The 25,194-nt window shown below is 43.9% G+C and overlaps 1 protein-coding gene across 4 annotated transcripts in view; it reads right to left on the reverse strand.

Moving 5' to 3' along the window:
• Positions 1-25,194, reverse strand: part of LOC138510527 (zinc finger protein 454-like) — a 628,028-nt gene that overhangs the window by 472,177 nt on the left and 130,657 nt on the right. For all 4 annotated transcript variants that reach the window (XM_069626245.1, XM_069626246.1, XM_069626248.1 and 1 more), the window contains exon 4: positions 3,352-3,459. In XM_069626245.1, coding sequence (XP_069482346.1) covers positions 3,352-3,459 — 108 coding nt within the window. The remainder of the gene's footprint in view (positions 1-3,351; positions 3,460-25,194) is intronic.

Consider the following 25,194-nt stretch of genomic DNA (forward strand, 5'->3'; position numbering starts at 1 on the left):
AAATCACTCTTGACAAGGCCATAGAACACCAACATAAAAAACAAAACCAATCCATATCCATGCTGTTCAATACTCATTTATATTGACAATAGTTTATAGCAACACATTTTTACAAACCATGAACAAAAATAGCCATATGAACGGTGTTGTATTCCATATTAAGTATGTCAGAACGTACAACAGTGTTTATACGTTGCCTGTACAGTTTATACTTCAGGGAGCAAATCGAGGTTCAGCAATGCTGGATAGGTTTTAGGCATTAAGGGATAAATAAACTGTATAGTTAACAGTCCAACAATGCAGGTTTGGTTTATGCATAGTTTGACAAATCTGAGGATGCTGTCCCTTTTCCCCTAGGGGGAATACCTTTCCCATGGGGCCAGGGCAGTGCGTCCACAGTACAATAGTCCCACTAGGGGTGGTGCACCGAGGGAGCAGCACATGGGGAAAGGAACCCCCTTATGGGATAGGGGACGAATATTTGCAGAGAACACAGTATCCCTGCCAATCACTTCACCCTAGACCCCCCCCCTTCCTATAACCTTAACATTAACCCCTTTCCTAAGAGGATCATAAATTATAATCATCCTACCATTTCCCCATTATGTATTGGGACTATGAAGAGAACAACGGACTGCAGGGAGATCAAGGGTAGAAATACTGACACGAGGAATAGGGAGGAGTTGGAAAGATATACTATTGGCAATCACTGAGATTAGGACGATGCACAGAGCAATGCATAGTTTGTTTATTGTTTGTTTGTTTATTTTATTTATATAGCGCACCAGACCCTGGAGTAAAAGGGGCACTTAAAGACAGGTTACAGAGGTACAAAATATAAAGAATAAGCAGTTATACATTATGTAGAAAAGATGTGCAGGCTATGAAATCAGCGATAATTAGAGCATACAATTAGAACATTTGAATAGTATGTACAAAATGTACAGTGGTCATGGTCTTAGTTGGGCTTTGGATTGGTTTTAGTTTTGTCTAATAGCCACCCAATTACTAGCTTCCTGAACAGATGTAATGAGGCGGCCGATTTGATTTTTGACGGCAGAGAGCTCCAAAGTTGAGGGGCGAGGACCGTGAAACTTGCGCCGCCAGCTCGTGAATCTAAGCACAGTGAGGCAGAGAGTGTTAGCAGATCTGGCGATTCTAGTGTTCGGCTTCAAAGCCAGTTTGTTGGTGAGATATGGGGGGGCAAGAGTGCCCCGCGGAACCAGCATGAGCGGTCTAGACAACTTGGAATAAATACTGGGACTTAGAGGACGAGTCGAGGCATGAAGAGTACTCCCAAGAACCACAATGGTCAGTCTAGTTGTTGCTGGCTGCTCATTGCTCCATTTAAAGTAGAAAAGGAGGAAAGACTTGGGAAGTAGTTGTCTAGTCCTCCTTGCAGGAGCTGCAGGAGCCAGCACAGTGTAGGAAGGTGGAAGGAAGCAGACCAGGACCCCAAGAGGGGAGCTGGAAGGACCAGAAGGTGAACTTGCAGAGAGAGACTCCTGAAGGGACGACTGCAGTGCCCAGAGGACGATTGAGATTCTGGTGTTCGAGCAGACCAGAGCCCACTGCAAGGCTCCCTAGCGGTAGGAGGAGCACTTCGGCTGGCTGGTGGGTAACTAGATAGGTACAGCCAGCATCTTCATAGTCACAGTATCTGGCAGGCAGGTGAACCAGGCCTGTCGCACAAGAGAAGTGTAAGGGTCTGTAACCCACCAAAAAAAGTAATATGAGTCATCTTCCTTGTGGCGGTAGTTGAAAGGAAAGGGCTCCAGTTATCTGAAGGCAAAGAAGAGTGGTCTGGGACCCACCACTTTGCATGAACACCACAAATCATCTTTCTCATGGTGATACTTTGGAGAAGAGGGCTCCAAGCACCCGCAAGGAGGGAAACTACAGAGCAAGTTACTAAGGACCACTTGGCAGGGAAGTAAACCAAGTTGGCCCAAGCAGAAAGAGAGAGAAGCAGGGGTCTGGGACCTCCAAGAGACTTCTTGCCAAGAGAAGGAACCGGGGCAAGGGAATCATCGCCGAGGATGTTGTGGAGCTTGTGTTACGGAGACTTGCTTTACATTTAAGACATTTTTAAATATAAGCTGCATGGTGGCCAAGAAATGCATTCTACAGAACTGGAAGAGTCCCTGCCCACCTACATATCAGTAGTGGCTAAACCTACTTACCTGGTCCCGAAACTGCGAAGAAGAATACCTCAATATGCTTCCCACTCACTCCCGCCCCAAGAACATATGGACTGCATTTAACAGTTACCTCAACAGCCAAGATGAGAACACATCTGAAAGTGGCTCCTCCCTGGTTCCACATTGAAGGGACTTTATGTTGTAGTACATCACGAGTGTTTCCTCCCTCATCAGAAATAATTCTGCTTTTGCAGTTGCTGTCCTACTCCATGTGTACTTTGAATGTAATGTTTGCTATGTTGTGCGCATTTGCTGTATGCCTCTGCCAACAAAATTAAAAAAAAAACTTTGGGCTTGCAACTTTTGTTATTTGGAACTCTTTAATTGGATCCACAACCTATTCTTCTGAGTTAAGAAGACCTTTAGTGCTTTATAGTTTAGTCAATAGTACGAGGGATGGAAATAGGCTTTGGACTTGTGACAGCAGACTATTTACTTTAGACAAAGACATCCTGACAGTTTACTTAGTTTTAGTTGAGGTAGGAAAAGCCCTCACAGCTTTAGGGAAAGGTAGGAGTTTCCCCCAACACCATCCTTTTACGGTCAATAAAGGTTAATGCCAATCAACATGAGCTCACTGTGTCAGAATCTTACTTCTACATCCTTACAATAGCCTGTAATAATTTTTTGAGTCTTAATGTTGGTATTTTCATTTGCAGATCTCACATTTTTCTGCTTAGTAACCTTAACGCCCTGTAAAAAAAAAAAAGTTTTTACTGCCAACCCGTTGGCTAAACCACTGGCTTCCCGAGCTGCAAGATTTAGCAGAATCATCCGAGGTACCCACTTGGCATGGCCTCCTGCAACCATACCCAGTGGCCCCTTTTGTTGGAGAGAATGCCACCTACTGCTACCCTGTCATCTCAGAGCACTCATGGCATTAAATCCATGGCATGGGGTTTTCTCCTATGATACCAACAGTCAAAAGGCTAAGAAAGCAGAACGTAGAAAGCCACGCCAAGAATGTGGCTCACGTCAGAAACTAGTGACAGTAAAGTAAAATCAAAATGGTAGACCAGGCTACAGTAGATAATCCCTGAATAGAAACATGTTCCTTGGTGTGTTTGTGTGCACAGGTGTGTGTGTGTGTGCAATTGGCAGCTATGACACTGTATCCCCAAGTATAAGCACGCAAGCAAAATGTACTCACCTGTGGGTGAACTAAGGCAGTGTCTTCTAACAGGGTCTTCATGGATCGTGGAGTAGGAACTCTCTTTTTTAATGCTCAATGAAACTCTTGGTATAATGGTGGCATCTCCTATATTTAAAAGGAAAATAGAAGTATTACAAAAGCTAATCAGCTTCAGTGCTGTGAGATCTACTGCTTTGGCCATTGCACAAAGTCACAATTGTCTATTTACATTCAACTCACATGAAGATAACAATATTAAACATTGGGGTCACTTGCCCTTTACTGCTTCAGGCAAACCAAAGAATGTGAATGGCTTAATATAAAGTGCATATGATAAACATGATAGAAGAGGAAATGGGTAACAATAGGAGTAAAATGGCAATATAGAAAGTGCCCAAAAAAAGAGAAGACAAGAAAGACTTTAAAAACATTGGCAGCACAAGGAATGGTCGACTTGCTGTGGGTTTTCAGGGCAAATACAAATTCTGCTTAGGGGACATGAGAGTAAGAGCAAAATGAGAGCCTTCAGAATTCAGATTTTCAACACATTCGTTCAAGAAAGTCATAATTCTATTAAAGACACAGAGGCAAAGGATTATGCTTTCTCCATAGCTTTACTTCTCGAGCCGCAATGAAAACAAAACAATAATACAAACACAATACAAGAGAAGACTACAAGTCCCACTTGTTTCAAATCTTTTGTAGTCCAGGTATTATTGGTTCCTTATAAAATACGTGTCAACAAATGGCCAATCCACAGTCACGGCTCCACATAAACACAGTAACTCCCATGAAACCCAGTCTTTCTTTACTGCTCGAGCAGCCAGTTAAGTGTTCCAACATTTGTCATTCATATGTTTGAGGTGGAGTAAGAGCAAAATGAAAGGCTTCAGAATCAAGAATCAGAATCAAGAATCAAGGACAGTCATCATTAAAGAATTGAAATGAAATTTGATGGAATCGTAGGGCTTGAAAGATGTATCAGAGGTTTCTAGGCTTGACATCTGTTAAAGGTGGGTGTCATCTTGTGCCGATTCATCACTTGAAATAATTACAGTCATAAGCTCAGTTCTGATGTTCTGAAGTTCTGAAGAAAGCTGTGTTTTCTTTTAGTGTAATAGTGTAATGGATGGAGAGCCCTGCGGAAGCATGAGAGAAACAAGAGACCCCTGTATGTACTGATAGTTTCAGGTACATGGTGTAATGAAAACATTGTAGGCAGGAATGCTTGGGCCACCCTGACTAGAGGTGGTTCCTTGTCAGATCTATGAAGTGGGACATCTTTGTAAAGGAACCAATAAAAAACGAAATGATGTTTTTTAAATTTGATTTCAGCAAATGATTCACATAATCCATGGATTTGGTGTGCAATGTTTTCTGTGCTATGGAAACGCAAATAAGGGACACACTGGGGCTCATCATAAGACGAATGATATCATAGCGTATGTATTCTCACAAAGCATTTCTGTCTACAAAGTCTTCATTTGGCCACAGTATCTTACCCTAGGGATGTTGAGGAACAGTTCAACATTTGCTGATGGAACAGTCTTGAAGTTAATCACAGACAACATTGGTAGGTGAGAATCAGAAAACAGACAAGGATGCATGATTTTTCAAATGGTTTATTTTCTCTTTGGTTTAATAATAATAATAATCTTTCCCTAACTCTGAGACTAAGCCCTACTTGATACCAATGAACGTAAAAGGGGTGCTTGTCAGCATGTCAAGATGGCTAAACCCGAATAAAGTCCTGTGTCCTGAAATCCTATTCTAACCTACTTTCTCACACTTTTTCCTCAAGAAAAAAATCAACCAAGACAGTTTTGGGCATTACCCAAGGGAAAGGGATGGCTGCTCGGTTCTGCCCTCCACCCTTATGTCTCTTCACCATTTCTCCCTTGCCTATGTTCACAGTCCAAAACAGGGTTCGAAATTGAGGGGAACTAGGAGCTATTTAGCTCCTGCTTGTAGTCTAGAAGAACCTAGTCAGCTTAACAGCAACTGCTACTAGGAGCCACTTTTTGCTTCCCTGACCAACGAATGCCGAACAAATGCACGCATGTCAATTGAACTCTGAGATTGGAACAATCTATAAAAATAAAATTTTGGACACACCTATACAACATTTAATGCATAAGGGGTCATAGAATACATAATAGACAAAATTATAAGTTTAGATCTCATCTGGGAGTGTGATTTGTGGAACGCTATGTGCTAGCTCCTTATTCCCCAGTGATAGCTCCTGGTCACTGGTTAATGTAGAGATACCCAGGAGCTGCTTTTAGTTCCTGCTTATCCAATCTTACAGGAATAGTGCGCTCAGAAATATTATTGTCCCGAGGTTTCGGGCATGTGTTTTTAAGCATACATTGATCGATCGTACAAACATTTCCTATGTGCCTTACCGTAGTTTTCCACTTTTGTACACATGCGAAATCAGGCAGCAGGGCACGGCCATTTTGTGATAATCTGATCAGTTGCTGCAGCGCCTAAACAGGACTGTCCTGGTGGCACTAAATCATATCCCCTGCCCCTGAAGCTGACATCACTAGACGCGTACCGCCCATTTCACAACACCAAAGCACGTCTCGAGTCAACAGTCCCTGCGCTTCAGCTAATGACGTGTCTGCATGGCAATGGCAGGGCGCCTCTTTCCTCAATGAGTACAAACGGACCGCTTCTCAACAGACATCAGATTTTCTTTTCCATTCCTTTCACGGTCTTCTTTTGAGTATTATGTGCCTCGTTTCATTGCTGTGGTCAGCTACCTTTGTTGCTTGTAGCCCGTGCAAACAGATACCAGGACCATTACTATCAATTTTTTTTCCCCCCCCATAATGGCAACAATACAGCCCTGCCAGTACGAGCCGGAGTATTCTGAGGCGGAATTACTCGAAAAAGAAAGATGCGGCTTCTGACGACAGTAGGGAGGACGATTCAACAGATCAAGAGCCGGCGCCTAGTCTCATGGACGGCATCTCCACGTGGTGTACCTGCAATTGGTACACACTAATGCCAAACGAGGAGGAGAACTGTTGCTGCCGAGAAAACTCTGGATGCTTGTCCTACATATCGGAAGGCGAGACACGGCCGCAATGCGTTACGAAGCTGCCAGACTTCAGGGCAGCCTGCCTCACACCGACCGTGTTGAGGATTACGATGGTCCTTATGCACGAACTTCGAGCAACAGTTCGCCCTCGGAATCCAAGTAACGAGCAAGTGTCCTTTAGTTGTGATGTCACTTAAGCCACTACCATTTCATGGTAGTCTCCTATATTGTCGTAACTTTGATCTATCAATGCCAAACGTATGTAGTCTTGCAATTCTATATTAACAGTCATAATAGTTGTTCAATATTGTACAGTGTCTAGGTATAATTTGTACTGGCAACAATGCCATTTGATACAAGAATTGTCATTGGCAACTAAGGTTTAATACACTTATCTTGTTCATTTAAAAACAGTTTGTATCCTTCTCTTTCACAGGTGGTACAGGCTGGTGGCCTATCGTTCGTTTACATGGTGGCTTCATGGGAGGCTTGGACACCGCGTTCGACGAGTAATACCGGCCAGTGTCGTGACAGCGGTCAGTACAGGGGATTTTCCCTCTCTGTGCTGCAACCGGAACTTTACAATGTCTAGTAGTTTTGTGCCATCAAAATAAGAAACAAAATAAAACACAACTGAACTTTTATCAATGGTTGTTTCAGTTTTTCAGTGAATCGAGTGCGTCTCCATTCAGTGTTCCGGGCCTTGTCTGCACGCCTCAGGCCCCATCCATCCCCCCTCCATTATCAAAGGCAGTTCGCACTAGTGGATGTGTGCTGCCAAGGGGTGCTGTCAGGGGTGGGAATGGCCAAGGTACCAAACACCATGTACACTTCAAAGGTATCTTCCGTGCAGGGGCCATTGTACACATGGCCTCCCCAGACCCAGTGTCTCCAGGCATGCTCCCCTGAAGCAGGCCGCGCCCCTACAATCCACATAAGTGTCTCCATTCAGCAGTGTTCCGGGCCTTGTCTGCACGCCTCAGGCACGTCCATCCCCCTCCATTATCAAAGGCAGTTCGCACCAGTGGATGTGCGCTGCCAAGGGGTGGGAACGGCCAAGGTACCAAACACCATGTACACTTCAAAGTTATCTTCCATGCAGGGGCCATTGTACACATGGCCTCCCCAGACCCTGTGTCTCCAGGCATGCTCCCCTGAAGCAGGCCGCGCCCCTACAATCCACATAAGTGTCTCCCCATTCAGCAGTGGTCCAGGCCTTGTCTATGCGCCTCAGGCATGTCCATCCCCCTCCATTATCAAAGGCAGTTCGCACCAGTGGATGTGCGCTGCCAAGGGGTGCTGTCAGGGGTGGGAAAGGCCAAGGTGCCAAATACCATGTACACTTCAAAGGTAACTTACGTGCAGGGGTCATTGTTCACATGCCCTCCCCAGACCCCGTGTCTACAGGCATGCTCCCCTGAAGCAGGCTGCGTCCCTGCTATGCACATAAAACCACGCCATATACACGTCATTCATTCACATACACACCCTCTAATTCTTTATAAACCACTTGATATTTATCATGAGACCATCTTTGAGCACTGCAAGTCAACCCGTGAACGTGCTACCTGAAAACATCTGTGACCACTGCGAGTCAGCTCCTCTTCATGCTACCTGAGAACTTCTGTGACCACTGTGAGTCATCTCCTCGTCGTCCTACCGTGAACATCTCCCTGTTCTCCTGCCTCCAACTATCCTGCTTGCAGAATCTGTTTGTTGGTCAAGGTAAGGGCAGGTCACCTAATCATATCTCCTTGATCTCTAAAGTTCTATCTATTTCGAACAAACCTACCCAGTAGTGTTATGTTCATTCATCTCATTGCCATTGGCTTGATTTTAATTTGTTAGGTTATCGATATATATCAACTGTCATCAGTGTCAATTGGGATCGAATTGCATCCTTCACGGACCGTGTGTATAAGCATGTTTCCTTTTGATGCACGATAGTACATTAAAAAGGTACGAGTAACATGTTCGGATTTTCGTCACATCAATGAATTGTTTATGAAAGTTATCCTATAATACAACCGGCCGCGCTACACTGGTTTTGCTGTGGTGACCAAAACATACCTTGCCTAGAAGAATGTATTGTACAATTCCTTCTTTCTCACGTTTTTATGAGAAGTAATTTTCGACTTTTTTTTGCAGAATTTCCAACAATGCCTGCATGTGCGATTTCTGGCTGCCCTTCTAAGACCCATGAGAAATCTGAAGGCACTACAATGCATGTATTCCCAAAGGACTATAGATCGAATAAGAGAATGGGTCAGATATCACGGATTTGCGCCTGCAGAGCTTGAAAGTAGAGTCGAAGAAGTCTAGCAGGACACGAGGGGTGATCGATTCTGCCTCTGCAGCCTGCACTTTACCCCGAATATGTACGACCCATCCATGTACATAAAGAAGAATCGACTCAGAACGACTCGTAAATTGCTCCCAAATGCAATTCCGACTCTATTCGTTCACAGGCCGCCTCAGGTGAGTCACGGTTCTGCATTTAGCTGTAGCCGCTGGGGTAGTGAGCAGGTAACTAAATGGACGGATTGGTGTTTCAGGTGTAAATGTCCCTTACAATACTTTTCATATTTACAAGATTGTATTGCTTTATAACTAAACCCCAGTTTGCTAAACATCTGTCCTTGGTTTTAGGAGCATCATAGAAAACGATTTATGGGCACAGATAACTATGCTATAGTGCCCTTTGAAATAAGCATAATATTTTCGTAATCTGTCCTTTCTAAATCAAATGTTTCCTTTACAACTCCATGACTATGCACTGAATATGAAGGAGCAGGATTCAGCATCCATATCTTGCCTGGAGCAAACAACCACTTCGAGCGCGTATCAGGTAGTCTTACTTAGCTATTCAGTTCCGGATTTGTTTTATGCATGGAATTTGAAATAATGTGATCATATTTACGTATCGTGCGTTTACACAAGGTTTCATTCGTGGTTTGTTATTGATATGTACCATTGTCTACTTCACATTGTGTGTGTTCAATTTCAATTTTTTCATACATGCAAAAACAAGTGCAGTGTTACAGGGAGATGCTGAAGCTTCGACTACAATTACATCATCCCTCGTAGTTCATCCAGAGCCAGATGTATGCGTACTGACAGTTCCCTCGAATGAAAGAAAGTCAGTCCTAGATCTGATACTATTAGACAGTGACAATATTACAAACAATCAGTTTTTAAAAATGTCTTGAGTGCAACATTTCAATCAATGTGTTTCACAGTCAACTTTGATCGAGTAAACTAGCCATCAATCAGGTGAAATTCGAAATGTATATCTGGACTAAATGACGTACGAGTTTATCTGTGTAAGCCATGTGTGTGAACGAATAATTTGATTTCTAATACAAATGACTTATTTTTAATGGATTCTCTTTTCTAGGGATGTATACAAGATCGGGATATAGAAGAGGAGGCACGTGGATCCAGGTCAGTGGACCTGCTTGCTGGTGCAGTCGTTACAGTGAAGACGGTGGTTTCACAGAAAAGCAAGAAAGATACAGTAAGTTACAAACAATTTCATTTTCAAACAGCGTTTTGTGCTGGTGCCTTTGTTACATTGAACATGTTTTTCCAACCTGTCTTTTAGTTGCCCGATGGTGTACGAACTATGCAGACACAGACAGCGACACAAATGAGATGCTGCAAGCCAAACTGATTTCACCATGGAGCAACTATTATTTGAGCCGCAGCATGTTCAAATCAATAAGCAGACTTGAGATGCTTTTGCCCAATGGCCAGAAAATGAATTTAATGTGACCGAAGAAGCCAGCAAAGTGTTGTTAGGCCATTGCTACAATGTGACTGCTCCACCAGATGATGAAACTGAATGTATTGAAGATGCTTTTGAAATAGTCGCAGGCCACTTAACGCAATCGACACCCACCAAAAAAGGGCCACCCAAAAACCAATTGACATTGATGATTTCTCTGATTCATGTTCAAGTAACAGACGCTGAAATGACAGGCTAAAGCATCAGTACAATTGACCGAGGAACTAGACAAAGATCTCAACTACAGTATGTAATGCAGGATGATAGTCTAATAAAGGAGGCCAAATACATAGTTTTCAACAGCAGCTTGATGGAGATTATAATGATGCTGAAATGTGTGCATTCAGTGAGAGGGGAAGTATGTGGGAAGTATGTGGGAAGCCATTGGTGAAATGTGACTCATCTATCACAAGGCATTGACTTCAAAAAACATGCCACCTGTGAAATGCTCCATGAGAAATGTTCATGGTCCGCTCAACCTATGCTGGGGAAACTGCCAGCTGGAAATCTACTGTATGCAGCAGCTTTACTTCTTAGTGGCTCTAGTTTCATTAAGTTGTCCAGTTTCTGTCAATTTGTGGGACTCCATTTAATTTCTAAAACGCAGTACTACAAATATCAACGTCAATATCTATTTCCTGCCATTATCGCACTCAAAAACTCACACAACCATCTCTCGCACCACAAGCCGCACGCACTTAACAGCACTGCAACAACACATAAGGCGGAGCAACAGCACACGCGGACTGACACCGATCCAATACCTGCACCAAAGCTCAGCACCCGGTGTATACCGAGTTGAAGCTGCCAAAAGAAGACCACTCCTCTCACTATCCTACTCCCTCTTCCCCTTACTAACCCATCCCACCTTATCGTTTACAGATCCGCCAGAGCGCCTGGGGACCAATTCCATTGGTGACTGTGCGCGATACAAATACCTTTAACATTAGTGAAGCTTGGAAAATTGAACAATTGTCTATTCGAAGTACATTCTCTGAAAAACGGTTCAGGCTAGCTGGCGATGGACAGTGTGATAGCCCCGGATTTTCAGCAAAGTACTGCACATACCATTTTCAGGACATGGAAAGTAAAAAGATTGTGAGTTTGGTGGTCGTTCAGGTGTCCGAATGTAAATCCTGAGTGGCCATGGAGAAACTTGGTTTTATAAAATCACTGGAAGAATTCCAATCGAGGGGAATGCAAATCGACCTCATAAGCAACAGACAGACTTATTTCAATAGCCAAGACAATGAAAGAGCAGTTTCTATCAATTTGATATATGCAAAAAAAGGTTCTGAAAACATTTCACAGTGGTCCCAGTCTTTCAGCAACCATCTTTGGTGGCGTTTCAAAACTTGTGATGGGTCTGTGGAAATTCTACTAGAAAAATGGCGGTCACTAATGCACTACTGTTCCAACGTTCACTCTTGGACAGAAAACAAACATTTCCACCAATGTGAACATGGCCCTTTGTCGCCAGAGCAGGAACGGAAGAAGAAGTGGTTGATTTCATCTTCACCTCCACCTCCACACAAAGCCCTTGAGAATATTGTGTTTGATAAAACTATCAAGAGATCTGAAGGGACTCACAGAATTCTGTCACACGGGAGATGCGCCTAAAGTACAGGCCAAAGAGATTGCATTTCGGCAAAGAAGGAATGAAATATAGGACATTACTAGCGGTATTAGCACACAACGAGAATGTAGGCCGTGAACAATCGAGGACTTCGGGAAACTTATGGATGCTTCGCTACACTATGGCCTTTACGAAAAAAAAAGCAAAAAAATGGGTGGTCAAGCCAGTATATGAGGAAATGGAATTCGATTTTGTGAAAGATCTTATCATTAATGTCTTGGAGATGCATACTCACGGAATTGTGCACAATTTTGTTCCGAGTACACATACATTGCCACAAAACATTGCCAATGTGCCCTGTCCACCTAAAGCAGAGCTTGTGGAACAGTTCACTTCCGGTTCAAATGATTACCATCTGTTTTTTTGTTCAACAATGTTTTCATTAAGTGTCCAAATAAAGCATCCAATTTGTCTTTTGAAATCTATCCTCTGTCAATTTTTTTGCAACAAGTACCATTTTTACGAATGCCATACAACGTAACGCTGTGCTTTCACAGTTCAGTCGAGCTACTGTGGGACCTTCAATGATCGTGGGAGGGCCAGGTGGATAACAGTGAAAAAGCAACTTTGGGGTTCGGCAGTTGCCTTACCATACAGTTGCCCAAATAGCTCAATAACTACTCGTCCCACAAAAGGGATGAGGCCTAGGCTACAGAAGATACTCAGCACGCAAGAACTACTGACTGTCAACAAAACAGCACATCAAAGTGGGTTGTTGCTGAGAAATAGAAGCACTGTGACCAATGTATTCTTGGGGGCATGTGTTGGGGGTCGTTGCTAATGGGAAGAAGGCGTGGGTCGGTTGAGCCCCCGGCCAACATGCATTATACACGAAAGTGACATCCTGATCGTGCACTCGTGGGGGGCGCCTCCTTTGCCCATCTGCTGCCATGGGGAAGAAGGCCCTGACATAAGCAGAGGTGGGGCTATTGCTAGACACACCGACTCCATTTTGTGTACCCTCGACTCCAATTTTGGACTAGGGCACATTCTGTCATTGTGAAGTTTCCCCTACCCCTCAGGAGCGCCACGAACAGCGAGCTATGACAGCCCCCACATTTTTCATCCTGTGCTTCACAAGTACAGTTCTCATGGATGCGGTGAGACAAGATGGTGCAAACTAAGAATGTATCTTCATTCAGAGTGAAGGTCACCAGCTTTTAATTTTTGCTTGCGAGCAGAGGAAGCCCACGCATCGCACACACTAGAAGGTTCAATTGTTTTTCGACCTTGAGAGAAAGGGACCATTCCGAAAGGAATTGAATTAAAGAAGGGTGTAATAACGTAAGATATGATAAGGTTCACCATTCCTAAACTGGACTAAGGAACATGCAAGTTCAGTTTATGAAAAATCGTTGATCCGAATGGAGTCTGCGTTATGGTCTGCGTTACGCCAAGAGCATCTAAATGCCGAATATAATGTAAGTTTGACTTTCGACGATTTTATACCCGAACGAGTCAACTTCTCATTAGCTGACCGTTATTGCTGGGTTACATTGTACTTGTTTGTTCTGTGTGGCATGTAGACCACCACTCGGTTCCCCAGGTTCAACGCTAATATTTCATTAAAATGCCATCTATGTGTTCCTCGAATTGTAGCGTCAGCTTCCGCATCCCGTTTCCAGCTGAACATACTCCATAGCACTAACCTCCGAAGCAAACTGTGTACTACTTTCCATGTTAAAATGAAAAATTGTAATAAAGATCGGCTACTGAGACACATTTCTGTAATGTTTTACAAACAGGTACATCATGCCATTCTGCATTTGTCATCGATTCCAGATACCAACTGACGGCTTCTTCAACCGGAAGCTGCAGATGCACATCAAAAGCTGGATATCGATCACTCGTTTTTTGGGACGATCGCCAAGGGCCGATATGCCCTTACGCGGTACCAGCGATTAGGAGCAGCATAACATCATTTACGGTGGTCTAGCGCCAAGTTGATGCATAAGCCTTGCGATTCACTGTGCGACCAAAGCGCTTCTTTTACCCAAAAGGAAGACCTTGTGTACCCAAAAGGAACACAGCGTGACTCACGATAGTGGACCGAGAAAAAAGAAAGAAAGTACCCATTTGATTAATTATGGCATTCTCCGGATGTTCTCGGAGCGTTTATTGTGAAATAAAAGTACTTTAGAAATTGTACAGTCTTGCTATTTCATTTTAAAGTACAGTTTTATATCCCGAATTTTGATGCGCTGTGTTGTAAGACGATGTGTGTTGATTTCTGCATTCTGTGTCACGTAGGTGATGACTAGGCGTGATTGGCTACGCTGCCCAGTAACGTCATGGACTTAGGTGGAGAATATCACTAGGTTTGGTGAGGTCAGCCTCAGGGGCGGGGGATATGATTTAGTGCCGCCAGGGCAGTCCTGCTTGGGCGATGCTGCAAATGAACAGATTATCACAAAATGGCCGCGCCCTGCAGCCTGAGTTTGCATGTGTACAAAAGAGGAACACTACGGTAAGGCACATAGGAAATGTTTGTACGATCGATCAACGTATGCTTAAAAACACATGCCTGAACCCTCGGGACAATAATATTTCTGAGCGCACTATTCCTTTAATTTAGATCCCAGCAAAACATCATTCATGTACGGCTGGAGTGCTCTGCTGGAGAATCCTGCAGAACCCCACTAAAACCCCACCTAGAACCTCCTCCCAGGTGGCCGAAGAGAGGGTAGACGTTTCCTGATCCCAATCCTGGGGGTGCTGTACTGCGGGAGGATCACCTCGATGTAGACCAAGCCCAGGGAAAAGGGAAGATAGAGCAGGGTGAGACACAGTATTTTTCCTTATAGAGGAATACTGTTAACCCAAATTTAAAAGAGAAATTGGCTTATTGCCATTTTGGTACATCTCGATTATCTATTCAGGATAAAAAGGCAAAACTTGAAAGAGTAAGTCCATTTTGTGTTGATCCCAAGAAACTGATCTTTTATACATCTTAGGTCCCATATCCGCCACCAGATCAAAAGTATTCCAACAGGAGCTATGAACATGTAACTTTTTCTGTATCTCCCGTCTCTAAAAGGGTTAAACTTTATAATTCTTCCCTTAATAAAAGCTGGGAAAGAAAATCCACGTTAACATCCTTTGAATAATTAGCAAAATCAAATTTTTCTAACTCAAACTACAAATCCTTCAGGGACTGTAAAGAAGGCGGCTAAAGAGGCAGGTAGGAGTCCAGGTCAGGCAATTAAGCCTAAGGGCCTACCCTGAACCAAATCAGCCCACCAGACCGGCATAAAAGGCTTCCTGAGAGTGAAGCAGTAGAAAGAAGCCAGGGCAGGAGCTGTAAGGTCAGAAGTCGTAGAAGCAGAGTAAGCAGAGCAATTACCAAGCAGGCCACAAGGAAGTAGGACCAGAATAGGGATCCCGGAGTAGAGCAGCAAAATCCAATTGCAAACTCTGAGTTGGTCCTGTGCTCACACCCTGAATAGCTGTGGCAGCACTGGAGAGAAAAGAAAGCAGCAAGCAGTCTTTCCAGGTGCACCTCATTGCTGTGTTTGCCGAGCTGAAGTTGCAGTTGTTCCTAAGGCCTGTGTGCAGAGTCCAGCTAAGAAAAACTGGAAAGTGGGAAGCCCTACCTTACCCTACCTTAATGAGGCCGATCAGAGACATCCGTGCAGTAGAGGGGTGTGGATTCCAGGAGTGCCCGTAGTAGTAGCAGGAGAAGCAGCAAAGTCGGTAAGCCGCTGCAGCCCGCAATCTTTAAAATTGGGAGTCAGAAAAGGAAGCTCCGAACTTCTGGGTTCTTACTTACTTGCCGGTAACTGTAGCCAGCTTTTAATTGAACTTGCATTGAGTTATGAGCAAGTGAAAAAGTGGAAAGTCTTTTTATGAATGGGAAAGTAACACGCGCTTATCTAAAATGCTTGCGTGTGATGTAAAGCCTTTCTTTCCCGAAAAGTAGTAATACCTTGTTGCTGAGTGGTCACGCGTTTCTGATTAATACGGAGAATGCTGCTGGTTGCCACAGCAAAGCTAAAGAGTTTCAAATCCTATTAAAAGGGGCCGCACACATGAGACAATGTTTCCAGATGCCTTGGAAGCTTAGTGCTAACTGAGTATTACCATGAAATGATTGAGACAAATTTCTTTTCTTTTTTTAATAATGCAGGGGTCCCACCCGCCCTTATCCACCCTACCTTAACTATTACCCTTACCCCACCCCACACCTATATTTTAGAAAAATGTGCCCAAAATTCTGGGGGAGCAAGGGGGAAATCTGTAAAACAATTCAGTAATTTCACTATTCTTTATTTTACATTTGATCATTTCTACAGATACCCCGACAGAAAGGTGGGAGAGCGTCTCTCTTTGAAGTGGCAGTTCAACACAGAAACACAATCACGTGCAACTAATCTTGATTTCCCTTGAAGATACCCATCTTGCAACACAAAGATTGAAGCAGCAGAATAAAGAAGTAGTAGAAGTCAAAGCTGGAACAAGCATTTCCCAAGCCCATAGAGGGATCTCCATGAAAGACAAATCCTTTGCAAATAAGAACTGTACACTGGTAATTTGAAGTTGAGAACTTATTGTTACCCAAGAGTCGTCATCCAAAGTTGAGAGAGCGGCACAACCACTTTGGGGTAACTACCGAAGACCAGGTGCATATAAAGCTGGAGAAGGGAGTAGTACTTGTTCAAAGTTGTTCTATATCTGCCTGGCAAAGCCTGGAAGTAGTCTAGAAACCGAAGCAGAGTTTTAGGTAGCAGCAACACAGGCAAAGAGGCTGCCCTTTCTTAGGATATAGAAAGAAGAGTGCCATGCCAACATCTGCAGGTAGAAGATTGTAGTAGTACCCAATTTTGAAGTTGCCATTATAGCAGCACATTGAGAAGCAGGGGAAGTTGTAGTAGCAGTAGCAAGACTGTGGCTGTCAATACTGCTGAAGCTAAATGTGGGGTCAAGAAAGCTGTTCTCACAGTTACATTGTAGAAGTTAGTTGAGAGAGGAGTGAATCTCGAACAAGAACATCCTGACAATTGTACAAAAGACACTGCAGAAGCAGAAGTTAAGAAGTTGATGTTGAAGTGGGAGAAGATAATAGTCAACTTTATCTATTCTTTCTTGAAAGGAAGTCATCCAAGACACCTCGTTGGTGCTGTTAATTCTTTGTGGAACTGTAAAGAAGGAAATCTTTCACCAAACAAAGAAGAGACTTGTTTGATGAATGAGATATTTCTCTTCTCTCCTCCTTTTCCCTACTAGTGCTTTCTGTTTTTTTGCCTTTCCTTCTTCCATTTCTTTCCTCTGCTTACATTTGCTTATGACACAGGTTTTTGATGTAATTTACTTTTGCGAGCTCACATGATTTTATCCGATTTTCGGAATTGTCACTGGATCTGTATGGAAGAGTTTGGCAAAAGGTTAAATAAACTAAATGCCTAATAAAAAAAAAACATTACAAAAAGCAGAGACTTTGACCAGTGGATTTTGTTAGTGTAAATTGTTAGTTTCTTTGGAACTTTCCAACACTTTGGTTGAGACTTATTACTTGGAGAACATTGACTTTGGGACATTCTTGGGGAGCAAGATCTGCCCAAAACCACGGGAAGTCATCCAAGACACTGGGTATTTGGTAACCTTTTATTTAGGTTGTATTTGTTATTTGAATGTTTACATGGTTTATGGTGAGGGTTCGTTTTATGCATGACAGAAGGTTTTCCTTTAGATCTTAGAATAGGCAGGGAATCACCTGGTAGCGTATGTTTAGTTCGGATTTCTGTTATTTTGTGTGTAATAAAATGGCAAATTCTAAGAAAACCCAAGATAGTTGCGAGTCTCACATTACTGACCCCTCACAGCTCTCCCTGGCTTCGAGCCGGTTACACAGTTTCTCCTTCAAACTGGTTGGTCTCCCAGTCCTCCCTTTGCAGAGACCTTCATATTTTCCTTGCCACAGTCAAGGCTTTCTGTCTCTCCCCACTCTGGGGCTCGCTCTTGCTCATTTCCCACTCTGGGCTCCTGGGTTCTTTATTCCACAGTTGGGCCTCATTCTGTCCCTTTGCTCACTCATGGCCACTTGTGATTTCTTTCACCACTCTGAGGTTTCTTGGCTCTTTCCAGAACTCAGGGTTTCGCTCCCCAATCTGGGGCTTCTCTGTTCCTTCCCCACACAAGGGATTCTCAATTTCTCTTCCCAGTCTGGGGTTTCTACGATATCGCCTTGCTCCGGGGACAGTCTCCTCCTCTCTCCCAACAAGGGAGTTTCTCTGTTGCCTTCCCGATCCAGGGATGGTCTCTTGCTCTCCCCCATTCTGGGTTTTCTGTTTTTTCCCTGCTCTGGGGGACGGCCTTCTTTCCCCCACTCAGGGATTTCTCAGTCGCTCCTCACTTTGGGGCTCTTCTCTATATAGTCCTTACTCTGGGGTATTCTCGGTCTCTCTGTGCTCCTGGGAATTTCCCTTTTTCTCGCTACCCTTCTCTGGGTTATACTTCCTCTTTCTCCACACTAGAGTTCTCCCAGTTTCTCTCTACTCTGGGGCTTTTCTCCTTCCACCCCACTTCGGGGCTCCTTCCTTTGGCCTTGCCACTCACCTACCATTCCCTGCAACCAGCTGTGTACCTCTATCTGAGGAGCAGTACTCCCAGGGAGGGTTATGTAGGCCAATTGCCTCATCTTGCCACAGGGCCGCTTTTCCGTCTCAACTCTAAACTGCAGCAGTGGACATCGGCTCCAGGTTCACGCTTACTCAGTGTGGGAGCTTGTGGGCGGTTTCTCCTCCAGGCTCTTTCTCGCCCCGCTGAGGTACTCTGTTGTTGTGCAGACTGTCACACACCAGAGCTCTGGTTTCTTGCCCGCCAGGTAACGTCGCTCTCTTCTAGTGCGGGGCTCAGAGCACAATGGCACCTTCTGGCATTCGGTCTCTCCAAGCATCTCCCTCTTCAATGTGCCCTGCAACATAATTAAACTCTGCGGGCTGCATGGATACTCCTTCCTGATTGGATCCCTGCCTGACGTGACTTCAAGAAGCTGGATTAGCAGTCATTCAGCCGTTTTCCCTAAAGAGGATGAAATTAAGTTTAGGTCAGAAGTCAAGCCAGCCACTGTTGAAGGGTGCTCCCAAATATTACCTCCTGCATACCCCATAAAGGTGTAAGTCTCAGGAGGGGCAGGGTGGTCTCTCCCTGGGGTGTCCCTGTCCCCTAACAGGGACTCACCTTCAGAGGGATTCTGCTATTCCGGTCCCCTATGTGGAGAGGTGATGAACTCCCTGCATTCTTCTAACATCTTTCACATAAGAGACCACCTTGCTACTGAATACTTGAGTTTCTACCGTCTTATTTTCCCCTAGGAATTGGACTAGTGGCATGGTTAGGGTGGCAATTACCTTACCTGGTAACACAAAGGCAATCCAACATCTTCAACATTTTCATTTCACTTGCAACATATTCAAAGGGAGTCTGCCTTGACATTCTGACTTGCTACTTTATCGGTGATGGTGAAATTGAACTGCGAGAGCAACTGTACCTACTGTGTTCACATTCGTTCATACAATACTCTGTAGAGAGAAAATACATGTTTCACTGATCGGTTATTATACTGCTGGGATAACCGGCTGCTTTGAAGTAATACCTCCATGTTTCTTTTTTAAAGAAGGTATTCTCTCCGATAGGTTGAATGCCCATGAAAGATCAGCATTTGGGTGCAATACATTAGAATTAGAGTCAATTTAAGACAACCTGGTTGTAAAACATAGTCCTACCTTCAACAAAGAAGACTGTCTTTTCTTTCTGCTGAAAGAGTCCCAGACCATGGGAAGGTCTTCTGTTGCCAGTATTGAACCACCTTACCATGGCACCCCTGCCTGTAGGTATGTCATTCTCTCAAGGCATACTACAGGAAGAGCTTCCATCCGAGGGGAACTCGGACGGGTGGCCTGCTGGAAGCAGGGATGTAGGTCATCCACAGTCCATTGTGGGGTATTCTAGGTTGTCTGGAGCCAGGTGAAAGAGTGACGATGACGAAATATGGATGACATCGGGATCATAGTCTAACAATGAAGGAGTAGAAGGTCTTAAAAGACCACACCAAACTGTTAGAACAATCCATAACAAAACCACCCCTTTACCAATGTCACACAATACCTGCAAGAGAATCACTGCGGTTTGATACAGGTGAATGTGTTCAGGTACTGAAGGTGTCAAATTTTAATAAATTCCTCTGTCTTGCAATTCAACACCATAGTCATGGTCCTAGAAGTAATTTAATGCTGTTGCCTTAGGAGTGTGAATTTTCATTATTTACCAAGTCAAAATTATATTAAACAAAAATATTTATGTATTCAGTTGGTCCTTTACAAAAAGGTATGCCAAATTATTAATTAAGTCCTGTGGAAAAAAATCAACATCATCTAACAAAACCAGCATGTGTTATACCATCTACTGGCTATTGGCTCCCAAAAGGTTCCCCCCCCAGTTGAATGTACCTTTAGCCTCTTTTTGTCAACACAAACACCTTACTTGAAATCGCCCAGAACAATGCACCAAACACTGCTAAGTGACCTGCCAGACACTTAGCCAGTATCTCACAGCTACTCTGGAAACTTCACTTCAAAAAGAGAAGTATTGGCATTGATCTTGTTAAAGTGATGGCACCTCCAAAACATCTTCTATAGACAGAAAACGCTGGACCTTCCAGCAAAGGGGTACCCAGATGCCTCAGATATCTTCCAACAAAGCTTTGACCATTCCAAAAACCTAATTTCACTTTGGACTTTGCTTAGCAACTTGCTGCGTTTTGGTCCTGCCACATTTTCCTAATACTAAAAAGACCTGGCCTGCGTAGACCAAGTCCATATCACCCAAAGCATTAAAGCTCTCATGTTCTGCAAAACTACAGGACCTTGGCTGGCCCAGGTATGACAAACATCTCAATTCATTTAACTTGCAGCCAACCAATGATTGTTTTTATTTTTTAGGAAACAGTTTGTGCACGTATTCATGGATTTTAAAAACAGTGTGGTGTGATGAATCCAATGTCATTCCTTTCCCTGAGGTAGCCTCTACCTAGGTGGCCTTGGGACGGAAGCCACTACCTGATCCTGACCATGGGGGTGGCTATATGAGGGAGGACCACATGTGGGAGAGTGGGGGGGGTGGAGGGTGACCCTCTGAGAGATGACCGACATCATTGGGAAAAAAAAGAAAGAAAAAAACTGGAGGTGCAAGAGGCAGGGAGTAGTAAGGATCCCTCCCAATTACACTATCACAACTTCCTCCATATTACCTGAAGGGCGGTCCGACATCCACTGAGACAAGAAAGAGATAGAGCAATGCAAAGGACTAGCACCTGCAAACCAACACAGCAGTCTAGTCTCTGGAGATTGCTCAATTGGCACAGCAATATTAAATGCTCTGCATCTGACAGACGTGGAGAAGAGGAACGCAAGGAAACAATGGCAAAAGAAGGGAGAAAGAGATGCAGAGGCCAGGAGATATATCGCGACCGGTTCTCACACCGGTCGGATCGTGAAGGGCAGGAACGTCGTGAAAAACGGTGTGGCAACGAACCCAGAGAGCGAAGAGCGGGACCGGGCAGCGGAAAGCCCGCCGCTTGGGGGATCACAGCAATGGGGACCGCATCCACTGAAACAGGACACAGGAGAAGCTCTATGGCGGACGGGAGGCACGCTCAGCCTACAGAACGACAAGAGAGCACGAAGAACACCGACAGCCCCGATAAACCCAGGGAATGTACGGGTTACCAGGTTGCTGGAAAATGTATGCTGCTTTGGGGAAGTAATACGAGAAGCGCACATAGAAGATTGTCACAAGAATAACGTGTTTGCAAAGCTTGCAACAGCAATGGCACTGAGCCCATATTTAAAAGGGGAGAAGTCAGATGTTGAAATTAACATTGGTGAACAAGAGCCAAGAAGCTAACATTGTTATATGGTCAAAAGGGAAGGTGGCTACAACAAAGTCCTGACAGGGGAGTATACCAGACAAAGTCAAGTATGTGTAATAAGTAAATCTCAAGGAAGATACATACCCTTAAGATTGTTGTTAAAGTGCTAAGAACTGGCAGAAGAGTATACCATGTGAAGTCAAGTGTGAAACACCATGAAGAGTATAGAAAGAATCTCCAGGAGGAATCATACCTTTGAAATTGTAAATTGTTGTTGAGAAAGAAAGGAACTTGGCAGGGCAGTGCACCAGGTAAACTAGGAGTCTGGAACCTGCAACTAAATTGTGAATACATTAAAAAGGAGTAACCGAAAGGCAACATATATCCATGAGAACGTTTTCTTTAACTGTCTTAAATATAAAGGCCCTAAATTCCAATTGTAAGTAAATTACATTGAAAGCTATTATAATGGGAAAATTCACAACTATAATTTTTTGTTGTTGTGAAGAATGACCTTCACAGAAAACTGCAATTATTTTTTTAATATGCAGTACAGAACAATCTCCAGGTCAACGGCCAGTAATCCGTCATCTTCTCTTCTAGGAGAAATCCCAAGATTTCTGCCTATTCTATGGGTGACAGCAATGAGATACCTGGGTTTCTATTTGTATTTGTATTTATTTTATTTCTATAGCGCAAACCAGGCCCAGAGGCTACCGGGCGCATATCTTGAAAGCAATGGTTACATAAATTGCATACAGTGATTATATATCAATAAATAAATATAGCATAGAAATAGGCATAGGTAAGTAGTACAACGATACATGGTTTGTCGAATAGTGCATCCATACATAGGTTATTGCATCACGTTTTCAGAATGTAGCTTGGGCATTGGTAGTGACTAGCCAACATTTGGCTCTATGTTTGAATAGGTTGAGGGAGGGGAGGTTTCTGATAGTCAAGGGGAGTGCGTTCCACAATTTGGCTGCCAGGACTGAGAAGCTGGATCCACCACCTGTTTGGAGCTTGTATCTAGGTATCAGTAGGCTCTGGTTCAGGGTAGATCTAAGTGAGCGAACTTGGGTGTATAGCGTGAAACGTGAGGAGAGATAAGTGGGGGCCAGGTTATTCATGCATTTGTAGGTTAGGGCAAGCGATTTTAGTGAGATCCTTTGGGTGACTGACAACCAATGAAAGTTCTTCCCCGTATCCGAAATGTGTGCAGATCTGGGAATGTTGAGGGCTGCCCTGATGGCGTTATTTTGTATGATCTGGAGCTTGTCTAGGTTACCCTGATTAGTGCCCTGGTACAATGCATTACAGTAGTCCAGTTTGGACATGACCAGGGTCCTAGCAAGGGTAGTACAGTTGTGCGTGGAAAGAAAAGGACGACATGCTGTGATCAGCTTGCAGGTATAAGCGGCGGGCGGCCACAACTGCATTTGTCTGTCTGTGAAGGGAGAGGGTGGAATCGAGGTAGATTCCCAACGTTTTGGTATCTTTGGAGACTTTTATTAGATTTCCATCGATGTTAAAGTAACTGAACATAGGGTTCAGCTTGTTTAGTCTTTGCTGAGTACCTAAGATGAGGAGCTCTGTCTTGTCATCATTGAGACAGAGCTCATGTTGGGCCATCCATGTTTGAATGACATGGTAAACGTCATTTAAGGCTTTTGAATCTACTGTGTAATCACCCGTGATGGGGATGAGTATCTGGGTGTCATCAGCATAATTTATGTAGGTGACACCCAGATAGTCAAGCACATCAAATAAGGGTTTAGTAAATACATTATAGAGGGTAGGGGATACACACGAACCTTGGGGGACTCCGCAAGGGACTGGTGCAGGGTCAGCTGCGGAGGTGGGCGAGAATATCCTCATCTGTCTGTTATCCAGGAAGGATTGAATCCAGTTTGTGGCCATGTCGGAGAGGTGAGCTGCAGTTTTCAGGTGGTGACAGAGGATTTGGTGATTAACCAGATCGAAGGCAGCAGATAAGTCTAAAAGTAGTAAGAGGGCTAGTTTCCCTTTGTCTTTGAGATCCTCAATTTGGGTTTTGAGATCGAGGAGGGCTGTCTCCGTACCGTGCTTCGGTCTGAAGCCGGATTGTCTCGTGCCTAGTAGGTTGTTTGATTCCAAATAGTTCTGTATCTGAAGATAGGCTGCTCTATCTAAGATTTTTAGCAGAAATGGGACCGTTGTGATGGGCCTATAATTGGTTGGAACCTCCGGGTCTAAGGTGGGTTTTTTTAGGAGAGGAATGACCCAAGCATCCTTCAGGTTATTGGGGACCACTCCCGATTGAAAGGAAGCGTTAATAAAAGTGGTGATAAAAGGGGCGAGGTCATGAGCCGAATCCTTAATGATCGGGGCTGGACAAGCGTCCCCTTGGCAGTTTGAAGGTTTTAAGTTGCAGATGATTTTTTTCAACCTCCAGAACGGTGAGTGGTGTGAAGCTGAACGTAACCGGGGAGTTAGGTGTAGTTATTTTAGGTGGCCTGGTATTGCTAAATATAGGTGTGTGGAGGGCATTTTTTTGGCGTTGATTTTGGATTGCAAGGTGGATATTTCGTTAAGAAGGGCATTTTGTATATTGTTGCACCAGGTTCTGTCCTTGGTGCACGTGTCCGGGGCAGGTGAGGGAGATTCTAACTCTTTGAGGATTTTGAATAATTCTCTAGTGTTCGATTCTGCCTGGGATATTCGTGAATCTTCCCAACAATCTTTCCAGGGGGGTGTGGATTACCGTTTTCAAAGACGGCTTCACTACCCTACTGGCGAAGATGAAGCAAGTCCATTACCAACTGTGTCGCTTCTCCCTGGTACCCCCGATTAGATTTTACCTACAAAATATTGAAGCAGTAGTTCTGTATGGTTTGGGCATAGTCCCATTTGACCTGGGTGCCCCGCTTAACATTCTTCAGGGGCAAATATGGAAGAGAAACTTGGGCCTTAGTACTTCTGTGCCAAACCTTGCAAGCTTGGTCCACATAGTTTTATTAACGAAATGCAGGGTTGGATAAAGCTTACCTTGCCCTATGCGAAGGTGGGATTCCCCTACCTAAATAAACTAAGGATAGTCTGTGTCAGGAAGGTCAAAGAAAAAGTCTGTGTCAAAAACCTATACTTGCTCTCACGTCCAACTGTAAACAATGTGTAGGGATGCCAACAATAAAACCAATAGTGTTCAAAGTAAAGTTCAGAGCTTCTTCCAGCTCTTGGCTTGTAAACAGCGTCCCTTCCCCAAGTTCAAAACAGTTCAGCAGGCATAGGTGTTCCCTTCCCCCAAGAGTTCAAAATTGTCCAACGTTTAAAAGAAAAATAACAATCCCATGGGACACCTCCCAGTTCTTAGGATATTGCCAGTTTTCACTAGTTCACATAGGCAGTTCAGTTTCTTTTCATTGATTTCAAAAACACATAAAAAGGTTGTAGAACACAAGTTTCTTTATAAATGCTTTCAATGGCTTTACCAAACCAGGAGTACTTGGTCTAGGCGCAGTTGTTGGTTATATCTTTACAGC

This window comes from Ambystoma mexicanum, chromosome 6p (genome assembly GCF_040938575.1).
Source record: "Ambystoma mexicanum isolate Mex_15411 chromosome 6p, UKY_AmexF1_1, whole genome shotgun sequence".
Lineage (NCBI taxonomy): Eukaryota > Metazoa > Chordata > Amphibia > Caudata > Ambystomatidae > Ambystoma > Ambystoma mexicanum.